Source organism: Vicugna pacos, chromosome 23, assembly GCF_048564905.1.
Source record: "Vicugna pacos chromosome 23, VicPac4, whole genome shotgun sequence".
NCBI classification, from domain to species: Eukaryota; Metazoa; Chordata; class Mammalia; order Artiodactyla; family Camelidae; genus Vicugna; species Vicugna pacos.
The window spans coordinates 5,300,248-5,322,063 of NC_133009.1; the positions used below are offsets into that span (position 1 = coordinate 5,300,248).

At 49.8% G+C, this 21,816-nt stretch overlaps 1 protein-coding gene and 1 long non-coding RNA gene across 3 annotated transcripts in view; one reads left to right on the forward strand and one right to left on the reverse strand.

Annotated features, from left to right (window-relative positions):
* Positions 1-11,862, reverse strand: part of MFSD4A (major facilitator superfamily domain containing 4A) — a 26,482-nt gene extending 14,620 nt beyond the window's left edge. The window contains exons 1-3 of the mRNA XM_006215480.4: positions 11,574-11,862; positions 2,012-2,210; positions 1,075-1,335 (exon numbers count right to left, since the gene is read on the reverse strand). Of these exons, the coding sequence (XP_006215542.2) occupies positions 1,075-1,335; positions 2,012-2,210; positions 11,574-11,803 (690 nt within the window). The 5' untranslated portion in view covers positions 11,804-11,862. The remainder of the gene's footprint in view (positions 1-1,074; positions 1,336-2,011; positions 2,211-11,573) is intronic.
* LOC107034660 (uncharacterized) lies at positions 11,635-21,586 on the forward strand. 2 transcript variants are annotated; one of them, XR_012063417.1, is made up of 5 exons: positions 11,635-11,744; positions 12,381-12,497; positions 13,472-13,560; positions 20,214-20,259; positions 21,290-21,586. It is a non-coding gene; the product is annotated as an uncharacterized lncRNA (long non-coding RNA). The 2 variants fall into 2 exon arrangements; XR_012063416.1 differs by lacking the exon at positions 11,635-11,744 and having other exon boundaries at positions 12,148-12,497.
* The last annotated feature ends 230 nt before the right edge of the window (positions 21,587-21,816 follow it).

Below are 21,816 nucleotides of genomic sequence, written 5' to 3' on the forward strand. Positions count from 1 at the left end.
TCTGGTACGGGGAAAGTTACAAAAGAGAAGGGGAAATGAGCAGTTACCGCAGGACAGCAGGTAGGGGCTTGTGCTGGGAGTCAAAGGCCCTATGAGGCCCTTGGGCCAGTGATGGTATGACACCCCTGCAGCAGCTCAGTTGGACTAGGGGACCTCAAAGGCCCCTCTCAATGCTACGTGCATGGCATCACTCTGAGGCCCAGCCTGCCTGCTTCCTGAGGGATGACAAGTCTGCCTAGAACAAAGACAGGCTCCAAGTTGGGGTGACAAACTTCGTGGCACCTCCATCTCACAGCCAGGCAAATGGCCACCTGGAAAACTCCCCACCCCCAGTGCTCGCTCCTGGTCCTTCCCAAGCCGGAGAGGGGGAGAGGGGTGGGGAGGAGTACCCTCCCCTCTCCCTCTGGCCCCAGCCTGGGCTGATGGGGGTTCAGGGCACCAGAGGAGAGACCAGAGCCCAGCCCGAGACCAGAGTCAGTCCTGACTTAGCAGGGGAGGATGAGAGTTGGGGTGAGGAGTGGTCCTGGTATCTGACTGAGTCACAGCGAGGTGGTCTCTCTGCTCTGCTCCCCCCAGAGCAGCCTTGGCATGGAGGGTCCCTCAGAGTTCATCTTGTCTATCCTCCAGACTCCACTGGAGCCCACAGCAGGCACTGGAAAACCCCACCAGTGACTGAGGACTCCAGGGAAGAGCCCAGCATTACCTGCAGTGCTCTGTCCCAGGGTCTACTTCATCTGGCCTTGGAGGAAAAGAGCTGGTTCTCTGAGGAGCCTCTGATGACTTGGAAGTTGACCCTGATCTCACTGCACTAAACCGGCTCACTGTTTTACCTCCCTTGAGAATCGCAATCCCAGGATAGCGTAACTGAAGGACCTTAGAGATGATCTCCTGCGACCCCCTCTGTGTTCAGTGACTCCCTGGGGGTCAGTTCTTCCATCTTCTTGCCTTCCTGAAGGCACACCTCAGCCCCAGCACACTTCTCAGAGACAGAAGGATCTGCACTGGGAGCTGGTAAGGACAGGTATGGGTGACGGTCCACTAGTCCCCACCCAGCCCTGCCCCAGTGGCACTCACATTGATCAGGGCCATGATCCAGAAGGCGTAGGACACGCGGGTCCCTGCCCCGTCCTGCGGGGGCATCCCAGGGAACGTCTGGTTGGACCAAGTCTGGGCCTCAGCGTGGCGGTGGCCCAGGACCCTGGCAATATGGAGCGGGTGGCTGTGGGTGGTGGCATTGGCTGTGCTATTGGCAGGCAAGCAGTTGGCCTCAGACAGGAAGGGGTCGGCGATAAGAGGGCTCAGCAGAGCACCAAAGCCCACAAAGAAATGGAGAACCTGGAGAGGGAGGAGAATTGGGATGGGGAGAAACGTGGCTCAGGCTTCACCCTCCACCCTCCGCCCCACCTGTGCCTCATGTGGGGAGCCCTGGCCTGGGAGCAGTAGGGAGTGGGAGGCAGGACTGGTGAGGAGTGGCGCTCCTTCATCACTTTCTCGCCTGGGGTAACTCCGTGACTGGCCACCCCCGCCCTCACTCCTTTTTCCCAAACCTTAAACCCCCACTGGGGGCTGTTCCCATGTTAGCATCCACCATCTAACACCCCAAAGGGAAGGGGACTTAATACAGGGAAGGGCTGGACTGGAATCCTGGGTACCTGGGAGGAGAAGGAAGGAAGAAGAAAGACGGAGAGAGAGGAGGAGACGAGAGGAAGCAGCAGGCCCTCCCAGCACGCCTCTTTCCAACCCACAGAGAATCTTCGCTCCCCAGCACTTAAACACCGCCTGCAGGCAGGGGTCCTCACCTCATTTTAGAGATGAAGAGACCAAGGTGCAGAGATAACGTCCCAGGATGGCCCCGCTGGAAGTGGTCACACTGAACTTGACCCTGGTGCTCTCTCTGAGTCACCGCCCTGGCCTCGGGGCAGAGATGCTGGCCCGGGGAGAGGGCTGAGGGAGCTCCCCTGCGCCCACCCCACCCCCACCCCACCCCGCCCCACGCCTGCCTGTGGCTCACCTGAAGGAAGACAGCCGAGTCCTTCTGGTAGATCCTCACCAGCTGCATGTTGGCCACCGTGTCGATGCAGCCCATGGCCAGGCCCGCCAGTGCCATGACGGCAGCCAGCACCTTCACGTCGCGGCAGAAGGGGATGGCGGCGAACACCAGGGAGATGGCCAGAGAAGAGGTGAAGAGGGCCCATAGTGACTGGGCCAGGCTGCAGTGGCGGAGGGCTGAGGTCAGTGGGAGGAGCCGCAGCCCTTCCAATGAAGAGCCCCCCACAGCTGGCTGAGTGACCCTGGGAGCCGAGACATTTCCCCCCGCCCTCTGGGGAAAGGGGGAAGGGAGCTGGGGCAGAAGCTCGGTCACTTATTAGCTATGGGCCGTGGGCAGGGTGTTCGACAGTCTCCTCAGGTAGCAGGGTGGTTGTGGGAACTCAAGATACTCTGTTATGGACTCACCACAAAGCACAACTGCTTTTATTGGACTTAAAAGTGATTATGTATGGCTTACTTGAAGTTATAATTGTTCACTTGTAAACAATTATATGCAAAGAGATTTCCATCTCTCTTCAGGAAGGTGTGAGAGGAATGGGCTTTGAGCACCTGGAGGGAACCTGCATGAGATGGGAGGTGGGGCCCAGGAAGGCCCCAGAGCTGGGCTGCAGTGCACCCCCCTCACACAGGAATGGAACACACCAGCCCCCTTACAGGCACCAGGCCTGGACCAAAGCCTACAGCTGAGGCATTTGGGTAATTTGGTGACCCCTCTATGGGCAGAGGTGTTGGGCTCTGTGCCTGGCCAGTGTCCAGGAGGAATGCCCTTGGCCATCCCCACCGAGAGGCGTCTGAGTGATGACCTTCCCCCAGAGGAGCCCACAGCAGACAGGCTGAGGGCTGCTTCCCTGCGAGTGAGTCAGTGGGTGAGCGAACACATGGATGGAGGCCTCAAGTCTTCCGGGTACACTCTGCCCAATATCTGGAAAGCAAGGCAGCCTTGTATTTTCCGGGACCTGTCTGAAAGGCTAACGTGGGGGGAAGAAGAGTGGGCAGCAGGAAGGTTCTGGAAGGGAGAGGTTGTAGAGGAATTTTCTCAGATTATGACAAATTGGAGCGCCCAGGCGCCTCCGCCTGGCTGCTGGGCCTGGAGAGGTGAGGGGGAGGGCAGTGTCAGTGCTGACGTGCCAGGAAGACCAGAGTTTCCAGCTCACTGAGGAAGACAGAGGCCCAGGAGATCCCTCAGGCTGTCTTTTCCCAGAGGTTTTGGCTCTCAGCTTTTCATCTTGCCCCATCTTTGATTAAATCCTTTATCAGAAGGGCTCTGCTGATGGCAGCAGTTCATTATTTTCTCATTTTCTTGTTTCCGGGCTGATCTGCTGGGGAGACGACCCATCATGACCCCCGCCTGTTCCCACCTCAGAGCTGTGTGAGGGGGCAGGGGGACTCACTTCACCGGGAAGAAACCGGGGGAGGGGGGCCGTGTTGTGGGGCAGCCTGTTCAAATTCCCCCAGCACTCCCCTTCCCATCCTCCGGCGTCCCTGCTTCGTGGGCACCCCCCCACCCCCCGGCCCAGCCCTGGCAGCCCGGGGTGCTCACTGAGCTCCATGTGTTCTTGCTGCCTTCTACCTGGTGGCCGGTTTCCCTGGTACCAGCCCAGAGGCGATGCCCACGCCTCTGTGGGCTGATAAAAACCACAGGCCTGTCACAATAGCTCTCTCTTTCCCCTTCCTTTCCCTTTACAAGATTGACTTGGTTGCTTCCTGGATGGCCTGGCTTCAGGGATAGCAAGAGGGTCCCCATTTCCCCCTTAAGTGTTCCCCTCACTGAGCCAGTGCAAGGCCCTGACCCTACCACCACCTCACTTACCGCCGTGCAGTAAGGCACAGACTGCCCCAAGTACAGAAATGCTGTCCTGAAGAATGAATACATTGTCATGATTGCCCGGAAAAACCTGGACGAGAGTGATTCATGCTCAGTCCTGTAGCACAATCCTGAGGGAACAGGACTCTGAGTCCATTACTGAGCCTGGCAGGTGGTGCGGGAAGGCGTGGGAACTAATATTGCAGTGTACATGGCAGCAACTAACATCTGTGTACAGTGTCTAAGACATTTGGTGCACATGGCAGTGCAGTGAGGTTGACCTTGCAGTTGTGCCTCGTGTGACCCCTGAGTAAACTGAGGCTGAGAAAGGCCAAGAAAGTAGCAGACAGATCCTGGACTCAAACCCAGGCCTTCTGACTTGCCATTCCCTATGCCATGCTGCCTTCTGGTGCAGGAGCGTGTGCGTGTGGGTGTGAAAAGGCTGCTGTGGCCGGGCCACAGAGCCTGCCAGGCTGGAAACGGGAGCAGCCAGTAGGGAGCAGGAGGCCAGATTCTGCAAAGCCTCGGTCTTTGGAAGCAGCGGCAAACAGCTATCGTCGCCAGAACACGAGCCCCAGGGGACCCTCTGCTGATGTTATGGGAGCTCTGGCTGCTTCATGGTAACTGCTGGCCCCATTGCCAGCTTCCCCAGGCGAGGGCTGCCTCCCGTTCACTGCGTGACCCCATGCCCGGACTGTGCTCGGCCCTGGGGTGCCTGATCCTGGGTTGTTGGAATGCTAGAGAAAGACATGTCTTTCTTGCCTGGAGAAAGGGATTGGAGATTGTTAGGAGGCTGATGTGGGATTATATGGGGATGACACAGAGAGAGAGAGAGAGTCAGAGACAGAGAAACAGGAGTAAAGAGATAAAGAATCAAGTCAGCCAGGTTGCCAGAGAGGTGCTGAGCGGAGTGGTAGGAGGCTCAGGAGACAGGCACAGGGCTGGGGAAGGTCTGGTGGCCAGGGGGCAGCCCTGTCCAGCCCTCTCCCTTCTCCAGTTTGTCCCCTCTCACCTTGTTGTTCTAGAGAAGGACATTTAATGTCTAAAGGGTTTTTTTTTTTTTTTTGTTCCCAGGCCCAGCGACAGGCGGGAGGGAGGGATAAAAAGAGAACAGGCCAAAGGAAAGGCTGCAAGGAAACCGGCCTGGGAAGTCCCCTCCCTGCGGCTCCTGCCAGCCCCTGGGCTGTGGTTTGAGCTTACAGCCCGGCCAGGTGTGACTGAGGAGAGCTGAGCCCGTGCTGGGCCTGGGTTCCCCGGGTGCGAGGGTGGGGGTGGCATGGAAGCCTGTTCCCAGTACATGGGGACAGTGGCACCACAACCCACGCTGCTCGCCCTCCCCAGTTGTTTCAGCAGGGCTGTGTCTGGGCATTCTAAAAAATCAGCCTGAACAAATTCCAACAAAGAGTACGTTGTTGCCAAGAAAAAAAGGAGTCCTAGATACATTCTAGAGCCAGGCTGAAATACACAAATTGACTGGGTCACTTAATGGTTTGGTCAATGGCCCCTTCCAGGAATGTGAGTAATTGAAAATTATGGAATAATAATGTCAAGGCAGCTTTGACAGCACGGATGTGGTACGATTTGTAATCAGAAGACTGGTTCTGGGCCCACCTCTGTCCCTTCCCAGCGGGCGGCTCGGGGCAAGCCACCTGCACTTGGCCCTTCTGAGCCTCAGTTTCTCCGCTATTAAACGGGGACAGTAAGCACTGACTTGAGAGGCTAAGGCTGCCATCCTCCTCTATCACTCACGGGCAGCTCCCCCCAGCCCCCTGCAGCTCACCCCCTCCCTGCAGGCCCCAGGCTGCCCCTAAAGTGGCACTGCCAGGGCCGAAGAAGCACGGTCAACAGAAGGAGTCAGAGAACTGAGGCCAGTTCCTGGATCCTCCCGCCAGGCCCTGCCTCTGTTCCTGCTGCCGTGCCCTCTGGCGTGATCCTGGGAGGCTGGCTCAGGATCTGCCCAGAGTGGCAGCGAGGATGGAAGAGTCCTACCCTCACCTTACAGAGCAGGAAGTGGGCCCAGGCCGGGAAGAGAGGGAGTAATACAGAGCCGGGACCACCCACTTTCTGGACCCCCCAACGCAGGAAAAGGCCACGTAGGGTCACTGATCGTCCCTCCCCTGGCCCTAGGTTCAGAGGTTAATTCAGGCCAATGAGCGGAAGGGCCCCACTCCCCCGAGGCCTGGGGAGACCGAGGAACAGCCCAGGCAGTCTAGGAAGCCCTTCCTCAGGAAGCCTGAACATGTCCGAGTTACTTATTAACGGCTCCACACTGAAGGTGACAACAGGGGAGGGGGAGCAGGGAGCCAGATCCTCCCCAGCCTTGCAGTGGCTCTGCTGGAGGTGCCTGCCCTGCCACTTCGCCACTTCGCCATGTGACCTTGCGCACGCTGCTGACCTTGTCAGCCCTGGTGCTCTGCCTTCCCCAGAGGGCACATGTGATCGCCTCGTCCTGCCCGCTCCTGGTTCTGTGATAGGAGGGGCTGCTTGGCTTTAAAAGCAGGTGTCGGGGGAGGCCTTGAGCAAACAAACAGTAAGATGTCAGCCTGCCGGCCTGCCCTCCACTCCCTAGACGGGGGTGGGGGCGGAGTTGGGGGTAGAGGGAAGAATGCTGCCTAGGGCCAGCTCCATGCCACTGGCAGAGTGAGTGACCCCAGGGTGGCACTGACATTCTCACATTTTTACCTCAGGGGATGCCCATATCCACCTTGGACAATCTCTTTCCCTGAAGGACCAGGGAAAGGGATAGAATACAGGACGAGGAGGAAGTCAGAGGCATCCCCAGCCCCTCTTTACCCCAAAAGGGGCAGGCAGCCCCCCAAGAGAAGAGTGGGGCTGGGACAGGAAACCAGGAGACAGGACGCCCCCTGGGAGTGAAGGAAGGCTGGAGATGGCAGCTCAAGGCAGGAGGACAGGGAAGCGGTGACTCAGACTGAGGGAGGGGCTGGGGGAAAGGGCCCCCTCTAAGTGGGTCATCCCCACACTGACAGCCCTGCTTGTTCACGGCCCTTTGTTAAGGCTGGCAGGACCCAGAAGGAGGGGTAAGGAAGCCTGTCTTTGGGGGGATTCCAGCCTAGGGCAGGACTGCCCTGTTAGACTCAGGTCAGGGCAGCACCCTCCCACGATGACGTGCTGGGCCCACGGGGAGCACTCCCTCCACGCTGGTTGGACTTGCAGTTGTGTCTGCCTGGAACGCCTCTCCCCCAGTGCTCTGCATGCATGGTTCTCTCCTGTCATTCAGATGCCAGCTCAGAGAGGCCTTCCCCGACCACACAGCTCAAGTAGCTTCCAGCTCTGTAACTCTCCATCCTAACCCTGCTTTATTCCCCTCATTTCAATAAAACGGTCCTCCAGAACGTCAGCTCCATTAGAGCAGGGGCCTGCGTCATATTCACCCTTCAGCAGGGCCTGGCTCAAGAGATGCTCGTTGAATGAGTGAATTAAGGGATGGGATGAGTTTTGAGACTTTTGTAAATTAAAAAAAACTCAGATATAATTTACATACGATAAAATTAATCTATTCAAAGTGCACAATTTAATGGTGTTTAGTATATTCAGAGTTGCGAACCCATCACCACAGTCTAAGTTTGGAGCACTTACATCACCCCAAAAAGAAATGCCATGCCCATTAGCAGTCACTCCCCATTCCTCTCCGCACCCCACACCCAGCCCGAGGACACTACTCATCTACTTTCTGTCTCTATAGAGTTTCCTACTCTGGAGTTTCAGCCAAATGGAATCCTAACAGTATGTGGTCTTCTGAGATTGGCTTCTTTCACTTAGCGTAATGTTTTCAGAGCTCACCCATGTGGTAGCATGAGTCAGTACTTGCTTCCTCTTTATGGCTGAATACTATTCCATTGTATAGACAGACCACATTTTGTTTGCCCATCCATTGTTGATGAACACTTGGTTTGTTTCCACTTTTTGGCAGTTATGAATAATGCTGCTATGAACATTCATGTACAAGTTTTTGTGTGGACAGAGTTTCACTTCCTTGAGGTATGTACATACCTAGGAGTGGAGCTCCTTGGTCAGATGGTAACTCCCATGTAGAGATGGGTTTTTAAAGCAAGAACCCATGTCTGGTGCTAGTCCCCTAGGAGGCTTTTGGGCCAGGTTTCCGCATGCTGAAAGGTGGACAAGCTGCTGGAGGGAGAGGCAGAGGCTTTCTAGATGGGAGACCAACAAGGACGCAGCTCAGAGAAGGGAACTGGCTTTTGTATTGTGTTCCCAGGACCACAGGGGCCAGCATCCTGGGGAAGCAGGTCAGAGAGTGGCCTGGGGAACCTTGCATGGAAGACTGGGTTTCATGCTCTGGGCATGTCAGAGGAGTCAGAGCTGGGTTTTGGGTAGGGCAGGACTTGCAGGAAGTTGAGAAAAAAAGAAAGGTAGAGAAAGAGATAGTTAATACAGCAAAGAGAAGAACTCAAGCCTTCAGGTAAGAGCGTGCAGAGAAAAGGCCCAGGTGAGGTTAGGAAAAGGCTGGGGCAACTCTGAAAGCCATTTATCTACCCTGATGCCTTTGAGATAAAGGGGTTTCCCAAACTGCCCAGGGTGGTTCGACAGGTCCCCATGAAACCAGGAACCAAACCCTAACCTTTCGGCTAAATACCCCTCTTCTTTCCTGTCTGACACATACCTATACACCCTGCCAACCAGGTGGCTTTGGATATTTTTCTTTCTGAAAAGTTCCTTGCTCTCAATAAGGAAGATTTTTCTAAGGAAGGTCTAGTCCAGATTCTTCTGGCCCTAACTGCATGCTTTTCCCTCTTGACCTGCAAGTGGTGGCCTCCTTCAAGATCTCTGTCTGTGTTAGAAGAGACAGAGAGAGGGAGAGAGCTGGTCCCACCCTGGGCTGAGGACTCTTGCTCTCTTCTGCCCTCTAACATCCCAGGCTCTCCACACTCAGTCCCTCCAGTGTGCGTCCCCATGGAGGCATCCAGAAACCCTATCCAGCCCTGGTCCTCAGTCTGGGCTAAGGAGTAGGCGGGACTTACCAGGAATGCCAGAGAAAGAGGCGCTGCCCTGACTCTCCTCCTGTGTGTCATCCCGCACTCACCCCCGCTCCCCCGAAACAGCTGGCCCTTCTCTATTTGTTAAACCAATCTGCCACTCACAGTACCAGCCCAGCGCACTCGAGGTAATCACTTAAGCTGAAAAGCACTAGTAGGGGTATAAGCATTTTAACTTGCAGTGAGGCCCCAAGGAATCAAGCTTTAGAGCTGCTTTCAGAGCTGGTTTCAGGACTGGTGGAGGTTCTGTTTGTCTGCGGAGATGGAGGATTGCGATGAGCTGTCCAGCCCTGGCTAGGTGGTGACTCTGTCTACACACAAGCCACCCCCGTAATGTCCCTCTATTTCCACTGAAGTCTACACTGCTCTTGATGGAAGGAAAGGATTCTTTAATATATTTTGTCTTGGGGTGGGAGGACTGAGGTTCAGAATTTAAACCTGAACCACTGAAGGGACCTACTCCCCCTACTTTACCCTATCCTCACCCCTTGGATCCCAGCAGGGAGCCCCAAAGGCCCACAGTTTCCTTCCCAGGAGTATCAGTTCAGGAATACTCAGCCCATGAGTACCCAGGGATACCCACGCCATGCCTTTGCCTGGCGAGAATAGGGTTTAACTTGTACCCTGCAGAGATGAAGCTGACTACTATGAGTCAGCTTGCTTTTTCATGAAAAAGCAAAAGGCATTTCCAAAGTATCTGCTTCTAGACACAAATGTGTGGGTTCAAATCCTTGCTAGACCTCTTAAGAGCTGTGTGACAGGGGCAAGTTTCTTAACCTCCCTGAACTTCAGTTTCCTTATGCACAAAATGCAGATAATACCACGGTTCTACAGGGTGGTTGTGAAGGTTAAATGAGTTGATACAAGTGAGGTGCTAAGTACGAAAAGTGCCTGACATCGTGTAAATGCTCCATAAAGTTAGTTATTACTGCTACCATCATCCTTTTTCTTTTCTGTGAGCCAGTTTCCTAAAGCAAGACCCTTTCTGCTGCCTGTTCAGAGCCCCTCACTGAGGGAGGCACAAAGCAGGTAAGGAAGAGCTGGCCCAGCTGGGTGTGTATCTCTGCTATTTTCACAAAGCCTGGCACACCAACCTGCCATTTAGAGTTATCCTCATCCCCCTTCCTGTTCTTTGCAATACACCTGTTTCTAAACTGTTTCAGGAAAGGGAGCTTTTGTTAAGTCAAAATACTTAAAAACAAAACCAGAAAAAAAAAATACCCTGATAGATTTCTAATGAAACCTCTAGGCAGAATCAGAAAGGCTCTCGAGCTTTCTCTTAAGATTTTCTGAGTCCCCCATGCACCCAATCCTGTACAAAACCCACAGAGACACTAGTGTATACAAGAACACTTGCTTCTTAAGAGGAGAATGCTTTGGTTTATAAGAGGATTTTGGCGGTGATGATAATCACTCCCTAGTTGATAGTTTTGTCAGTTGGATGGCTTAAGGTGGGGGTCTTATATGCATGACACCTGTGTTCCTCTCCATCAGCTCTGGAAGTGAGTTGGAGAGGAAACCCCACCCTCACGGATACCTCTAGCAGTGAGCCAAAGGGCAGAGCCCTTGGTCCAGAATGGGCCCCCAGAGGCTTCTCTGGGATAAGTGAACCGTGGTTTTGTTCCCAGGCGTCTGCTTGCTTGAGTCCATGCAGTCCAGGAAACCACCCAGCCAGGAGCTGGGACTAGGGAAATATCCAGCAGCCTTCGACTTGCAAGTCATCTACCCCCTGCTTTGGGTCTGTTCTCCCAGCTGTACTAAGAGAGTGAATCCTGCTGCCTTTCCAAAGGACTCTGCGGAGGTGGCCGTGAAGAATTTGTGCTGGGAGAATGAGGTTCTGCAATGGTGTCCAAACAGGGATCTCTGGGGGCCATGCCAGGCAGAAACCAGAGCCATGCCCTGGGGCAGGGGCCAGGGAGGAGTATCGCGGGTTGGGGGGAGCAGAGAGGGACCCTGGTACCAGAGATGGAGGGTCACCTCATTAAGTTACAAGTGAGTCACCCTGCACCTCCCCTGCATGGACCTAGCTCTGAGGTCCTGTGTCTCAGTGGCAGAAAGGCACTGCCTCCAGGCGCCAATGCAGGAACTCTGGCTCCCACACACGAGCACACAGGACCCACCAGCCCCGTGGCCACCCAGGGGAAGGTACACCCTGTGTCAGCTGATCTGGAGCTAAGGATCTGAGTGGAGCCCGCCCGAGGGCACTGTCCAGACGCAGCCAGCTCTGGCACTCATACGGCCCCTGAGGTGACACTCCCTCTCCTGCCACCTCACTTCCAATTCCGCCCCCACCCCCGGCAGCAGGGGCTACAGATCTACCTCACACCGGCTGTGCAAGAGGGCGACCCTCCTACCCCTGCAAAATCCATCACCCCTCTCCCCAGGGGTTGCGGGTGGGAAAAGCGGGGTGAAAGCTGGGTTTATGCCCTCACAGGGGTGAGTGAAGGCAAATAAATAATCCAGAAGTCACCTTCAGTCTCCGAAGAGAGTTTTGCGGGGTGACCTGGGGTGGGGGAGGGAGGGAGCCCTCCAGCAAAGGCGCGGCACGGCTGGCGGAGCCAGGAGAGGTGGCCGCCGCCTGCCAGAAGGCGGGGACAGCTGGTGGCCCGAGCCCCGCGGGGGTCAGAGATGAGGGCGGCGGGAAGGGTCGGGAAGGGTGGGGGGGGTGGCAGGCTCAGGGGGCCGCGGCGCGAGGGCCCGGCACTCACGTCCTCTTGAAGACGCCCCCGAGGGCGCTGCCCAGCAGGAGGCAGAGCTGCTGCGAGAAGAAGACCCAGGAGATCTGGGGCAGCGAGCTGTGCGTCTGGCAGCGCAGGTCCAGCAGCGTGGGCCCCAGGAAGGCGATGCACAGGCCGAAGCTGAAGAAGACGCTCCAGTAGGTGAGCGTGGGCTGCAGGTTGCGGCGGAGCAGCCCCGACACGCGGACGTCGCAGCCCATGGCCCCGGCCGGCGGGCTCGCGGCGGCTGGTCCGGGCGCGCGCCGGTGCCCGAGTGCCGCTTCGCCCGCGGGAGGGCCAGCCGGGCTGGGGAGGCCGGGGCTGGGGGAGGGGCGGGGAGGGGCGGGGAGGGGCCGCCCGGCGAGGGGCCCCGCCCTCGGGCCCGGGGGGAGCCGGGGGAGCCTCGGCCGCCCGTGGGCACCGTGGCCCAGCCCGCGCCTTCCTCGTGCGGTGCCAGGCGCCAGCCTCCCCTTCCTTCCCGAACTCGCGTTTTCACCCTCCCCCGGCTTCGGGAGACCAACCGGGAGCCGCTCTTCCCCCCCACCCCCTCTCCCACCCAGCTCCCCGTCCCCGCTGCCTCCTTATCCAGCCCCCCAAGGGCAGAGGGGCCTGGGTGCCCATTTTAGAGCTGGGCAAACTGAGAGCCTAAGACGTCCGGTACGTACACCGGGAGACGGGGGAGCAGGATCTTGACCAGCGCTGCGCCTGGGCTCGAGGGACCGGCAGGCCCTCCCCAGACACCAATCCGGCCGGTGCTTTGGCGGTGGAAGAACCCGGAGCCCTCCCTTTTAAACCTAGAAGCTTCACAGATGAACTTCGGGGCTCTGACAGCACCCCATCTTCCCCTGAAGTAGAAGACAAAATCTCCTACATGCAGTTTGTCTTGGGAGAGTATCCACGGCTTTCATCAGAAAGGTAATAACCCCATGCTCTGCAGAAGGGCCCGAGAGCCGGTCTCCACTTGCCACATTTCATCCGTACAGGTGCCGGATAGAGGAAGGTGTTCTCTCTCTCTCCCACTCCCTCCCTCCCTCCCTCCGTCTCTCTCTCTCTCTCTCTCTCTCTCTCTCTCTCTCTCTCTCTCTCTCTCTCTCTCTCTCTCTCTCTCTCTCTCTCTCTCTCTCTCTCTCTCTCTCTCGTCTTCCTAGTTGGGGGAGGGGGTGAGGAGAGGGCGGGAAGGGAAGGACAGTGACTTGGAGGAATCTCTGGAGGAATTCTGAAATAATCCTCTAGGGAAAAAATAAAAAGAGTTCTGAGGAAAATTGCTTTTTTTTGCTGGAAAAAGCTGGATGGGGGTGGAGTAGGAGGGTGTTAGCCTCCAGACTGGGAGTTCTTCCAGGAGCCTGCAGCTGACACAGGCTGCTGCTCCCCACGGTGGCCACAGGGCTGTTGGGTCCCGTGTGGTCCTTCCTGTTCATGAAGGCAGCCAGACACCTCTCCTGCACTGGCTCCTGGAGGCAGAGCAGAAAGGCCCTACAGGGTCGTCTCTGCCCAGGTGTTCTAGTAGTGGCAGGAGCCATGACATCATGACCACTTGCCCACCATGGGGACCAGTGCTGAAAGGGCTGAGGAGATAGGTGGGTAGGTGTTCCCACGACAGCTTGGCATGTGGTGGGGGCAACAAACTTCTCTTGCGGGTACTGGCCCGACCTCACAGTGGCACACCGACATCTGCTCCATCCCCACCTAGGCTGTGAGCACCAGGGATGGAAGCCCCAGGGTCCCTCTGGCTCAGTTGGTCTGTAGGTGATGACAAGTACTTATTTGGCGATGATAATGATGGGCCTGCACAGTGCTTGCAATTAAGTAAAGTTATCCTGCAGGGGGAAGAAACAAAAACAAATCATAAATTCAAATGTTTAATTGGGTCCTCTCTTCCACCCTCAAAGAATTCCAGAACCATAAGAAGCTCAGAGTTGGAAGGCGCCATCTTCAGTTGAGTCCCCTACCCGCACCCCATCATTGCTGATAAATGCTGGTCAGTACTGTTCTTGTCTGCTGCCTCTTACTGACGGGGACCTCACTTATCCTTGCCTGGGGGTCTGCTTCCCATGTGGGTCAGCTCTGGTGGTAGGAGGGGTTTTCTGCAGAACTGAAATGCTACCCGCTGGACAAGTCTCATTGCTTTCTTTGTGCATGTTAGCCCTTCACACAGATGATGCCCTCACCCCAGCACGTGGCTTCTCCAGCCCAAATGCCTGAAATTCTTTCATAATTTTCTTAGATGGTACTCCGTAGTTACATCATCCTACTGGTTCGTCTCCTCTGGCCGCAGTGGCAGTGACTCTGGTGTGGTGAGGCAGCCCACAGTGTTTGCAGGGCTAGAAGCATTCTATAACTTAATCTGGTTGGTGGTTACACAGCTGTAAACATGTAAATATTTATTGGGTTGTATGCTTAGATTTGTGCCTTCCACTGCGTGGAAGTTGTACTTCAATAAAATAGTGAAAAAAAAAAAGTAGAGGGGAGGGTGTAGCTCAGTGGTAGAGTATGTGCTTAGCATTCCCGGGGTCTTGGGTTCAATCCTCACTACCTCCATTAAAATAAATAAATAAACCTAATTACCTCCTCCCCAATCTTTTTTTTTAAATAGTAAAAAGTAAACATAAGTAAACAAAACCAAAGTGAGACACCCCACCGTGAATGCAGTACCCAGCCCCTTACAGTCAAAGGCCTTTCCTCTGTCTGTCCTTCCTTCCTGCCTTCCTTCCTTTGGCACGGGGCCCTTGAGCTGAGGCAAGCAGGTAAGTTAACAGGTACAGCAATAAGGTACATTCTAGAAAAGGCATGCTTTGCAAGCCTAGGGTGGTGGAGGGTTAGGATAGCAATGTCTAATTTCACCTGTCTATCTGGGAAGGCTTCATGGAAGAGGTGATTACTGAACTGGCTCTGGAAAGGCAAGTATGTAAAAAAGGTTTTGCTTATTCAGTCATTCATCTCTTTATCTCCTCTGGTTTCCAGCATCATTACCTTGTCCACCTTCTCCAGGAAGCTTTCCCAGAAAAATTCTATTCAGCCCTTAAATTCCAGCAAGCCCCATCCACTCCTTTCGCAGTACTTCATAGTGTGGGCCATTATGTTCCACCAAGTATTAGATTCCTGTTCCTGCCACCCTGCCTCTCCTGCAGCCAGTTAAACTGTGAGTTCTTAAGGGCTGGGAACATATTTACCTATATTTCTAACTCTCCCCACCCCTACCCATTGCCTCACAGAATGCCTTGCAGATAGCAAGTCCTGGATAAATAGCTGGGGAATTATTTGCATAAGATCTTTATGATTATTTTTTAATTTTCCTTTTCATATCTCCCGGTGATAACAAGTTTATCTATATTTCCTTTGTGCTATGTAGTCAAATGTCTAGCTCTAGCTAGGCACCCCGTAGTCATTCTTAAATTTGAAAGAAAACCTTGAGTAGTCCCTTAGCCACTCTTTGATTTGATTTCCCATCTTGTAAATTGGAAGGAAATTATTCCTGTCTTTCACAAGCTCTGAAAAGCAGTTTGAGACCCTAAACTATGGAAAGACTGAAAAGACTGGCAGAAAAGATCTGAAGGAGGGAAGGAGGGAAGCGCTTACTCTTGCCTGAAATCTATTCCTTTGCCTCAAGGGTCACCTCCTCCAGGAAGCTTTCTCTGACCTTCCTAGGGCCCCTCCTTGGGGCTCCTTAAACCATTGCTAACGACCTGTTTACTGCTGCTCTTAAAGGCAAGGGCCATGGGGTTTGTTCTTTACTGGGTGCGGGGATTGACTCCTTAGTAAGAAGTGTTACACAACACCAACTCCTGCTTACACCTGGAAGTTTATAAGCAATAAATCAACTGCACATCTTGGACTACGGATAGACCATCTACATCCTGCAAACACTCAAAGAGAAAGCAAACACGATAATGTAACACAGAGCAAAATACGAGCGAGATACTCTCATCCCAGTTCTTTTACACGCAGCACAGCTGCCCAGATTCCTTAGTGTATAAACCCATGGTTTGTTTTATGCAAAGACAAAATACATTTTGTTTTTGTTACTGTTAGAATTGAAAAGCTTAAATATTTTTTTAAAAATGTGCAAAGAGAAAAGCTCTGATTGTAGCATCCTAGAGGGAAGTCTCTGGAACTTGGGCCTGCTTTCATGCTTGGCAGCATCCTCTAAGTGACCAAAGGCCTGCCCTCCGTCCCCAGAGCCCTCTGGTCTCTGCTTCCCAGGCTCTCAGGAAGCCAGGCAGGAACAGTAGAGTAAAGCCTCCAGTTCAAGATCATTAAGCACATCCTGCAGTTCCTCTGACCATTCTGGGGCATGTGGCTGCCCCTCCCCCACCTCCAGATTTTTGTCTTCTCCTCCACGTCATTGCCTGGCTGGCCAGACTGAGGAGAGTGGATTGGCAGCTCTGTCTGAGGTTGGCCTGGTGCTCTTGCTTAAAATAAATTCATTTGCCTCACGGGTCACCTCTTTGAGGTGACATCTTGGTGTCAAGGACTGCACCCGAATGACCCAGCCACCCTACACCATATGAACTCAAACAGCAGAGATGGGTGTGTGTTCAAAGAAACTTCTTCACCAAATATTCAGATGAACTGAGCGCTCAGTCTGCATGGAGGGTGAAGGGGGTGGTCACTCTGGGTGCCAAGAAGGATAAGAGGGACAGGCATAGGTGATATGGCCCAGAAGCATCTTAAGAGTTAGCCCAGTGGCCACATACTTCCTGGAGAGAATGTTACATAGTACCTGGCATTTAGTTGGTGCTGAATGTGTGTGTGCTTAAAAGTGCTAGTTGAAGCTAGTCTAACTTTGAGAGTTGGAAGGACTCTGAAATTATCTAGTGCAATCTCCCACTCAGAAATCGAATTCTATTTACAGCATCCCTGCAGGTAGCCACTCAGCCTCAGCTTCAGCCTGCTCAGGTCTGGAGTCAGAAGAAGCTTGTCTAAGCTGTGAAACCTATGAAAAGCTGAGCCTCAGTCTTCTCTTCTCTAAAATGGGAAGAAGAATACTTCTCTTACTGAGAGAAAGTGTAGACAGAGTGTATAAGAGAGGAGCTGGTATATCAGTTTCTCAGTAAGTTATTATTACTATTACTATTACTATTACAATCAACGACATCACAAACTGATCTGGTCAGGTACCACTAGGACAGTAGCTAGTGAAACCGAGATCCCCCTAAAATCCAGTCCCCCTTCTGAGTTTAACCTCTCTATCCAAAATTTTATTCCCTGTCTTGTCCCTTCTGACCTCAATCCTGGGCTAACTGAACAGTAACACTTAGAGTCAGAGGACTAACCTTGCTGTTGTAGATAACATCGCTAACGTACAGAGTCAAGCTGTTTCTCCAGGGCAAGGTGAGGTAACAGACCCCTGGGTCATGGACCATCAGACCAGAGACTCGTAAACTTCAGGCATCCTGACTCCCAAAACTATGGTTAAGAAATGTCACAAGATGATGATTAATTCCAGTTTCCTTTTCTTCCCCTTTAACAACTCATGACTTAAAGATTAAGTGGGAGTGGATTGGATGCTTCTCTCCCTCTCCCTTGTTTGGAGTTCTGCAGTAAAGCCTTACTTTGCTGCAAACACCTGCTGTCAGAGTTTGGCTTTCTGTGTGTCTGGCACATGAGCCTTTTTGCTAGGTTACGATTTGGCGACCATGAAGGGACTTCTCAAGTTCCCCTGAAGTTTGTGCCAGTGGCCTGCTGGCTCTTTATCAGTGAGGAACTTCCCTGAGCAGATCCAGCAGCTGCCCTGGCTCTTTTGGCCTGGGGATCAATCTGAAGAATTCCCTTTTTGACCAAATATTAGCAGCCCTAGGCAATATTCCAGGCTTGCAGTAAAGGGATGGTTTTTGGATTGGAAGACATCTATTGGTAAGCAACCAGTATGACGGTGTGAGCCAAAAACATTTTTATGTTTGTATATTGATGTCCTCCTAGACACCCATTCCATTGCCAAGTATTGGGGGAGGGTTTGGGTTTGATAAAAGTAAGAGCCTAAGGTTGCTTTTGGAATTGGTTTGACTTTTGTCTCTGTGTGTGTGTGTGTGTGTGTGAGCGTATGCTTGTGTTAAAAAAGGTGCAGTATGTTAATTGGCAGACATGGGAAACAAAAGTTCAGTTTCTAAAAACAGCCTTTTAGGATACGTCCTGCAAAATTAGACCACATTTAGCTATGGTTCCATGACTAAAGCAAAAATTATTTATTTATATTATATATACATATATATGTGTGTGTGTGTGTGTGTGTGTGTGTAATTCCACGTGGCCACAATGTTCTTTACACTCTGGGGAAAAATGCCTACGATGGAACTCATTTGATATCCCCAAACTGGGCTGCCAACTTAATAAAACACCTTTTCAGAATTCTTACCCTCAGGAAACAAGTCCTTCTGAGAGGAACCTGCTTTCCTCTCCTTGTGCCTTTGAGATGTAAACGTTCCACCAGGGCTCTCGGGAGCTTTTATGTCACTCTTGTCTAGACCATGTCCAATTCCTGAGACTGAAGGAATAAAGGGAAAGGAGGCCTTTTTAAACTTAATCTATTCCAACTCTTATTTGTAAACTAGTGAGTTTTACATTGTAATACCTGATACACAGCAAGTTTTAAAATAAAGCTTTGAGTTCTCTGGTTGTGTGTGTGTGTACATTACAAATATGTGTCTTTACCTTCGGATGATATTATCAGAATTAATTTGTAAATGAGCTCTATTTCATTGGCTTAAAGAAAATTAAGCACTTATATAAATTCTCAGAAATATAAAAGAAACTAACCCAAATTTCAGGTTCATGTGATCTGCAAAATATTCACTATTACATTAATATCTGGTATTGAAGTTAGTTTAAGCTTGTTGGTTTAATTCATATAGACATGTCTTTAGAGTCATCAACATTAAGTATAATACTTTTATTGTACCTAGGTTTACTGAAAGTCAAATAAGATCTAACCTTCTTTCTGTTTTTTTTTTATTGAGGTCTAATTTACAATATAATGTAAGTTTCAGGTTTACCACATAGTGATTAACAGTTTTTAAGGGTTATACTCCACTTATAGTTATTATAAAATATTGGCTATATTCCCTGTATTGTACAACATGTCCTTGTAGCTTATGTATTTTATACATAGTACTTTGTACTTCTTAACTCCTTAACCCTATCTTGCTCCTCCCCCCTTCCCTCTCCCCAGTGGTAATCAGTAGTTTGTTCTCTGTATCTGTGAGGAGTTTTATTATTTCTGTTACAAAAATTTGTCAGCAAGAAAAATAACTTGATAGGATGAACTTTTTATAAGTAAATTAAATGTCAATGAAATGAGAGCTTTCAGGTAAACTTTTTAGGAATAATTCTGTTTTAGGAATATCTACTTAAAAATAATCTCTCCAGATTTTTGGTAACTTGAAACTTTAGAGTTTTGTTAAATTAAGTTACATGAAGGAAGTTTATTAAACATCTAGGTCATTCCCAAATAAAATAAGATACTAGAACAATAATTACTGGATGTAGGCTTCCTTTTACAGGAAAACTAAAAATATTTAGGACCATTAATTAATACTTTTTGGGCCACACTGAGACATTTTCTGTAAGAAAGCATGTATTTTTTTGAAACCATAAACAGTATTTATAAGTTTGCCAGTCTACAGAATGGTAATGTAAAGACAGTTCATTATTGCTTACTTTTTAATTTTCACTAGAAACAAAGGTTTTTAAAGGTTAAGAATTCTAATCAATATATGTAATTAAAATGACTAAAAATTAATAAGGGAAACATCTTTGTATGCAAGGAAAAAGAAAGTAAAAGTAATGGAAATGCATTTTGTTAGGGAAAATAAAGTAATTTTGTTCTAAAGCTGATTATTTCTAAATGAGAAAGAAAATAAGAGACAAATTAATATGAATGGAGAAAGTTGTAGAAGGTTTATGAGAAAAAAAGAGTCTATAGAAGGGAATTCTATATGTGGTCAGGACCGACTAAGATTAGAATACATTTAATTGATTAAATGAATTTTAATATTAAAGATAAGGTGGTGTACAAACAGAATTTGTTTCCCCTATGTTAAGAGGACAAAGTTTTCTTAGAATACTGAGCTATTTTTGATAACAGACTGTAAGTTTCTTTACCTTTTAGGTGATCTGTTGTAGCTTTCTGTATTTGCCTTTGAAATCTTTTCTATCACGTTGAGTAAGTATTGTTTCACAGTGATCCATGATTCTACTTGACCAAGTGTTTTAAACTTTTTAAATATTTTTGACAGACTTCCCAAATATCAAATTCTAATTGAAGTTTCCTTTGACTTTCAGCTAACTTTGGGATGATTCAGAAGACCCCTGAGACATCTCAGAGAGAGAGAGATGTTAAACTAATTTGGGATTATTTAGTATGTTAAGTTATAAACTAAACATTGTCAAATGAGTGGTGATAAACCTTCTTAGGTTATATTGTATAGGTAAAATGTCATTAATATAAATGTTCTAGAAATTATATGAAATTTCTAAGATTTGAATATATCTGGTATAATATTGTATTATTTTAATATTGTCACAAAAATAGTCAAATTTCTTTGTTAATTACAATTTAATCAGATTTTTAAACGTGACTTTTTAAGTCTTTTGTCATTCATGGACAGTTACTGTTTTACTTTAATGCTTTTGCAGAAGTGCTTCATCTTCAAGAAGATTCATCGAAAGGACTTTTTGACAAGTAAGTACAGATTGCTGATAACTTTCAGATCATACCACTGAACTGGGTAAGACATTAAAGAATTCTAATAGAAAATCTGATGTCTTCATAAAACTATTACCAAAAAGGATTAGTTACATAGGGCTGAGTGATCTGATGAATATGGTTATAATTTTTTATGTTTTTGGTCAGAAATGTTGCTGGCTTTTAATCTATGTTTTCCAGAGATAAGGAAACCTTTACCCTAAGCTAATTATGACTTGCAGCAATTTGGTAAGTTACAACTTTATAAGCAGAATTGAATCATTTAATCTTTTCTCTCTGCCTGATTGCTCTAGAAACTGGAAACTCTTAGATTCCCAACAGCTTTATCGGGTGAATGAGGAAGACCACTTCCTGACTGGTACAGGAATCTCAAGATATTTTAGGGAACCTGAGAAGGGCAGAATTCACCCAAACCTCTAGATATCGCAGGTAGAATCTGATGGCAAGCCCTTGGCATGGATTTCCTGGCCTTGAGAGGCTTTTTAAAAGTTAATCTGAGATTCCTTATGAAAAATTCTAGCACAGGTAATTTAAAAGAGCCTATGTGATCAATTACATGTATGCAAATAATCAGGTCCAGTTTGAAACCAGACTTATGTTGCAAACAACTTAGTCTTAATTTGACTATGTTTGGTAGAAATGAGGATACTTTTAAAGAAAAAGATTATGTTTCAGTGTATATTAAGTTCTAGTTTTGTTAATTGAGGTCTGTGTTTACTGCCTCAGATTCACTTCCCAGATAGCTCCTTACTGGTATGTGACATTTTTGTAAAGTTTTACTGAATTATTAAAAGGGCACTGTAAGCTTGTTTCTGAATCTTATCACAGAAATCTATTTTTGGATGACGATCAGCTGCCCCATGACCTGCAACCAGGAGATTATGCATATGGGAAATGGCTATCTCCAACCAAGAAAAAAGATTCCTTAATAGGTAGTCTTAAGTAACTCCAACTCAATAAAACCAAAGGGAATTGACTCTTCCCTTGATATTTTCCATTTACGAAGGGCCTCTGCCCTGGACAGGTCTATAGAACGGACTGATGACCCCAAATGACATCAGCACAAGAAGATGACAACAGCAGTGGTGGACAGCTGGCCCAAGAATCCAGATCAGGCCTGTAAGACCCATCCTACTAGTTCAATTCAACTGTTACCCAAATGTTATATTTCTACCAAAATTGAAAGTTATTCTTTTACTTCTAATGATACTGTTGCCCCCAATGTTCAGGATAAGAAGAAAATGCTTTAGTGAAGTTGTCACAGAGGATGACTACTCATGACATACATCACTGCTTGCTTTAAGTCTACTGCTGAAAGCACATGTACAATGTTTGTGTGACAATTCAGTATAGTTGATAAAATGTATGTTTTCCTACTAGCATACTTCTGAGTTTGTTCCCTGTGTCGGATTAGTTTTGTCTCAAAGTAGATCACTAGGTAAATATATGTAAACAAACAGGAGGCCCAGCACCGAGTGACATCATGGACCTAGCGCAAGCAGCAACCAGCCTGGCATTGAGGGACAAGTTTCT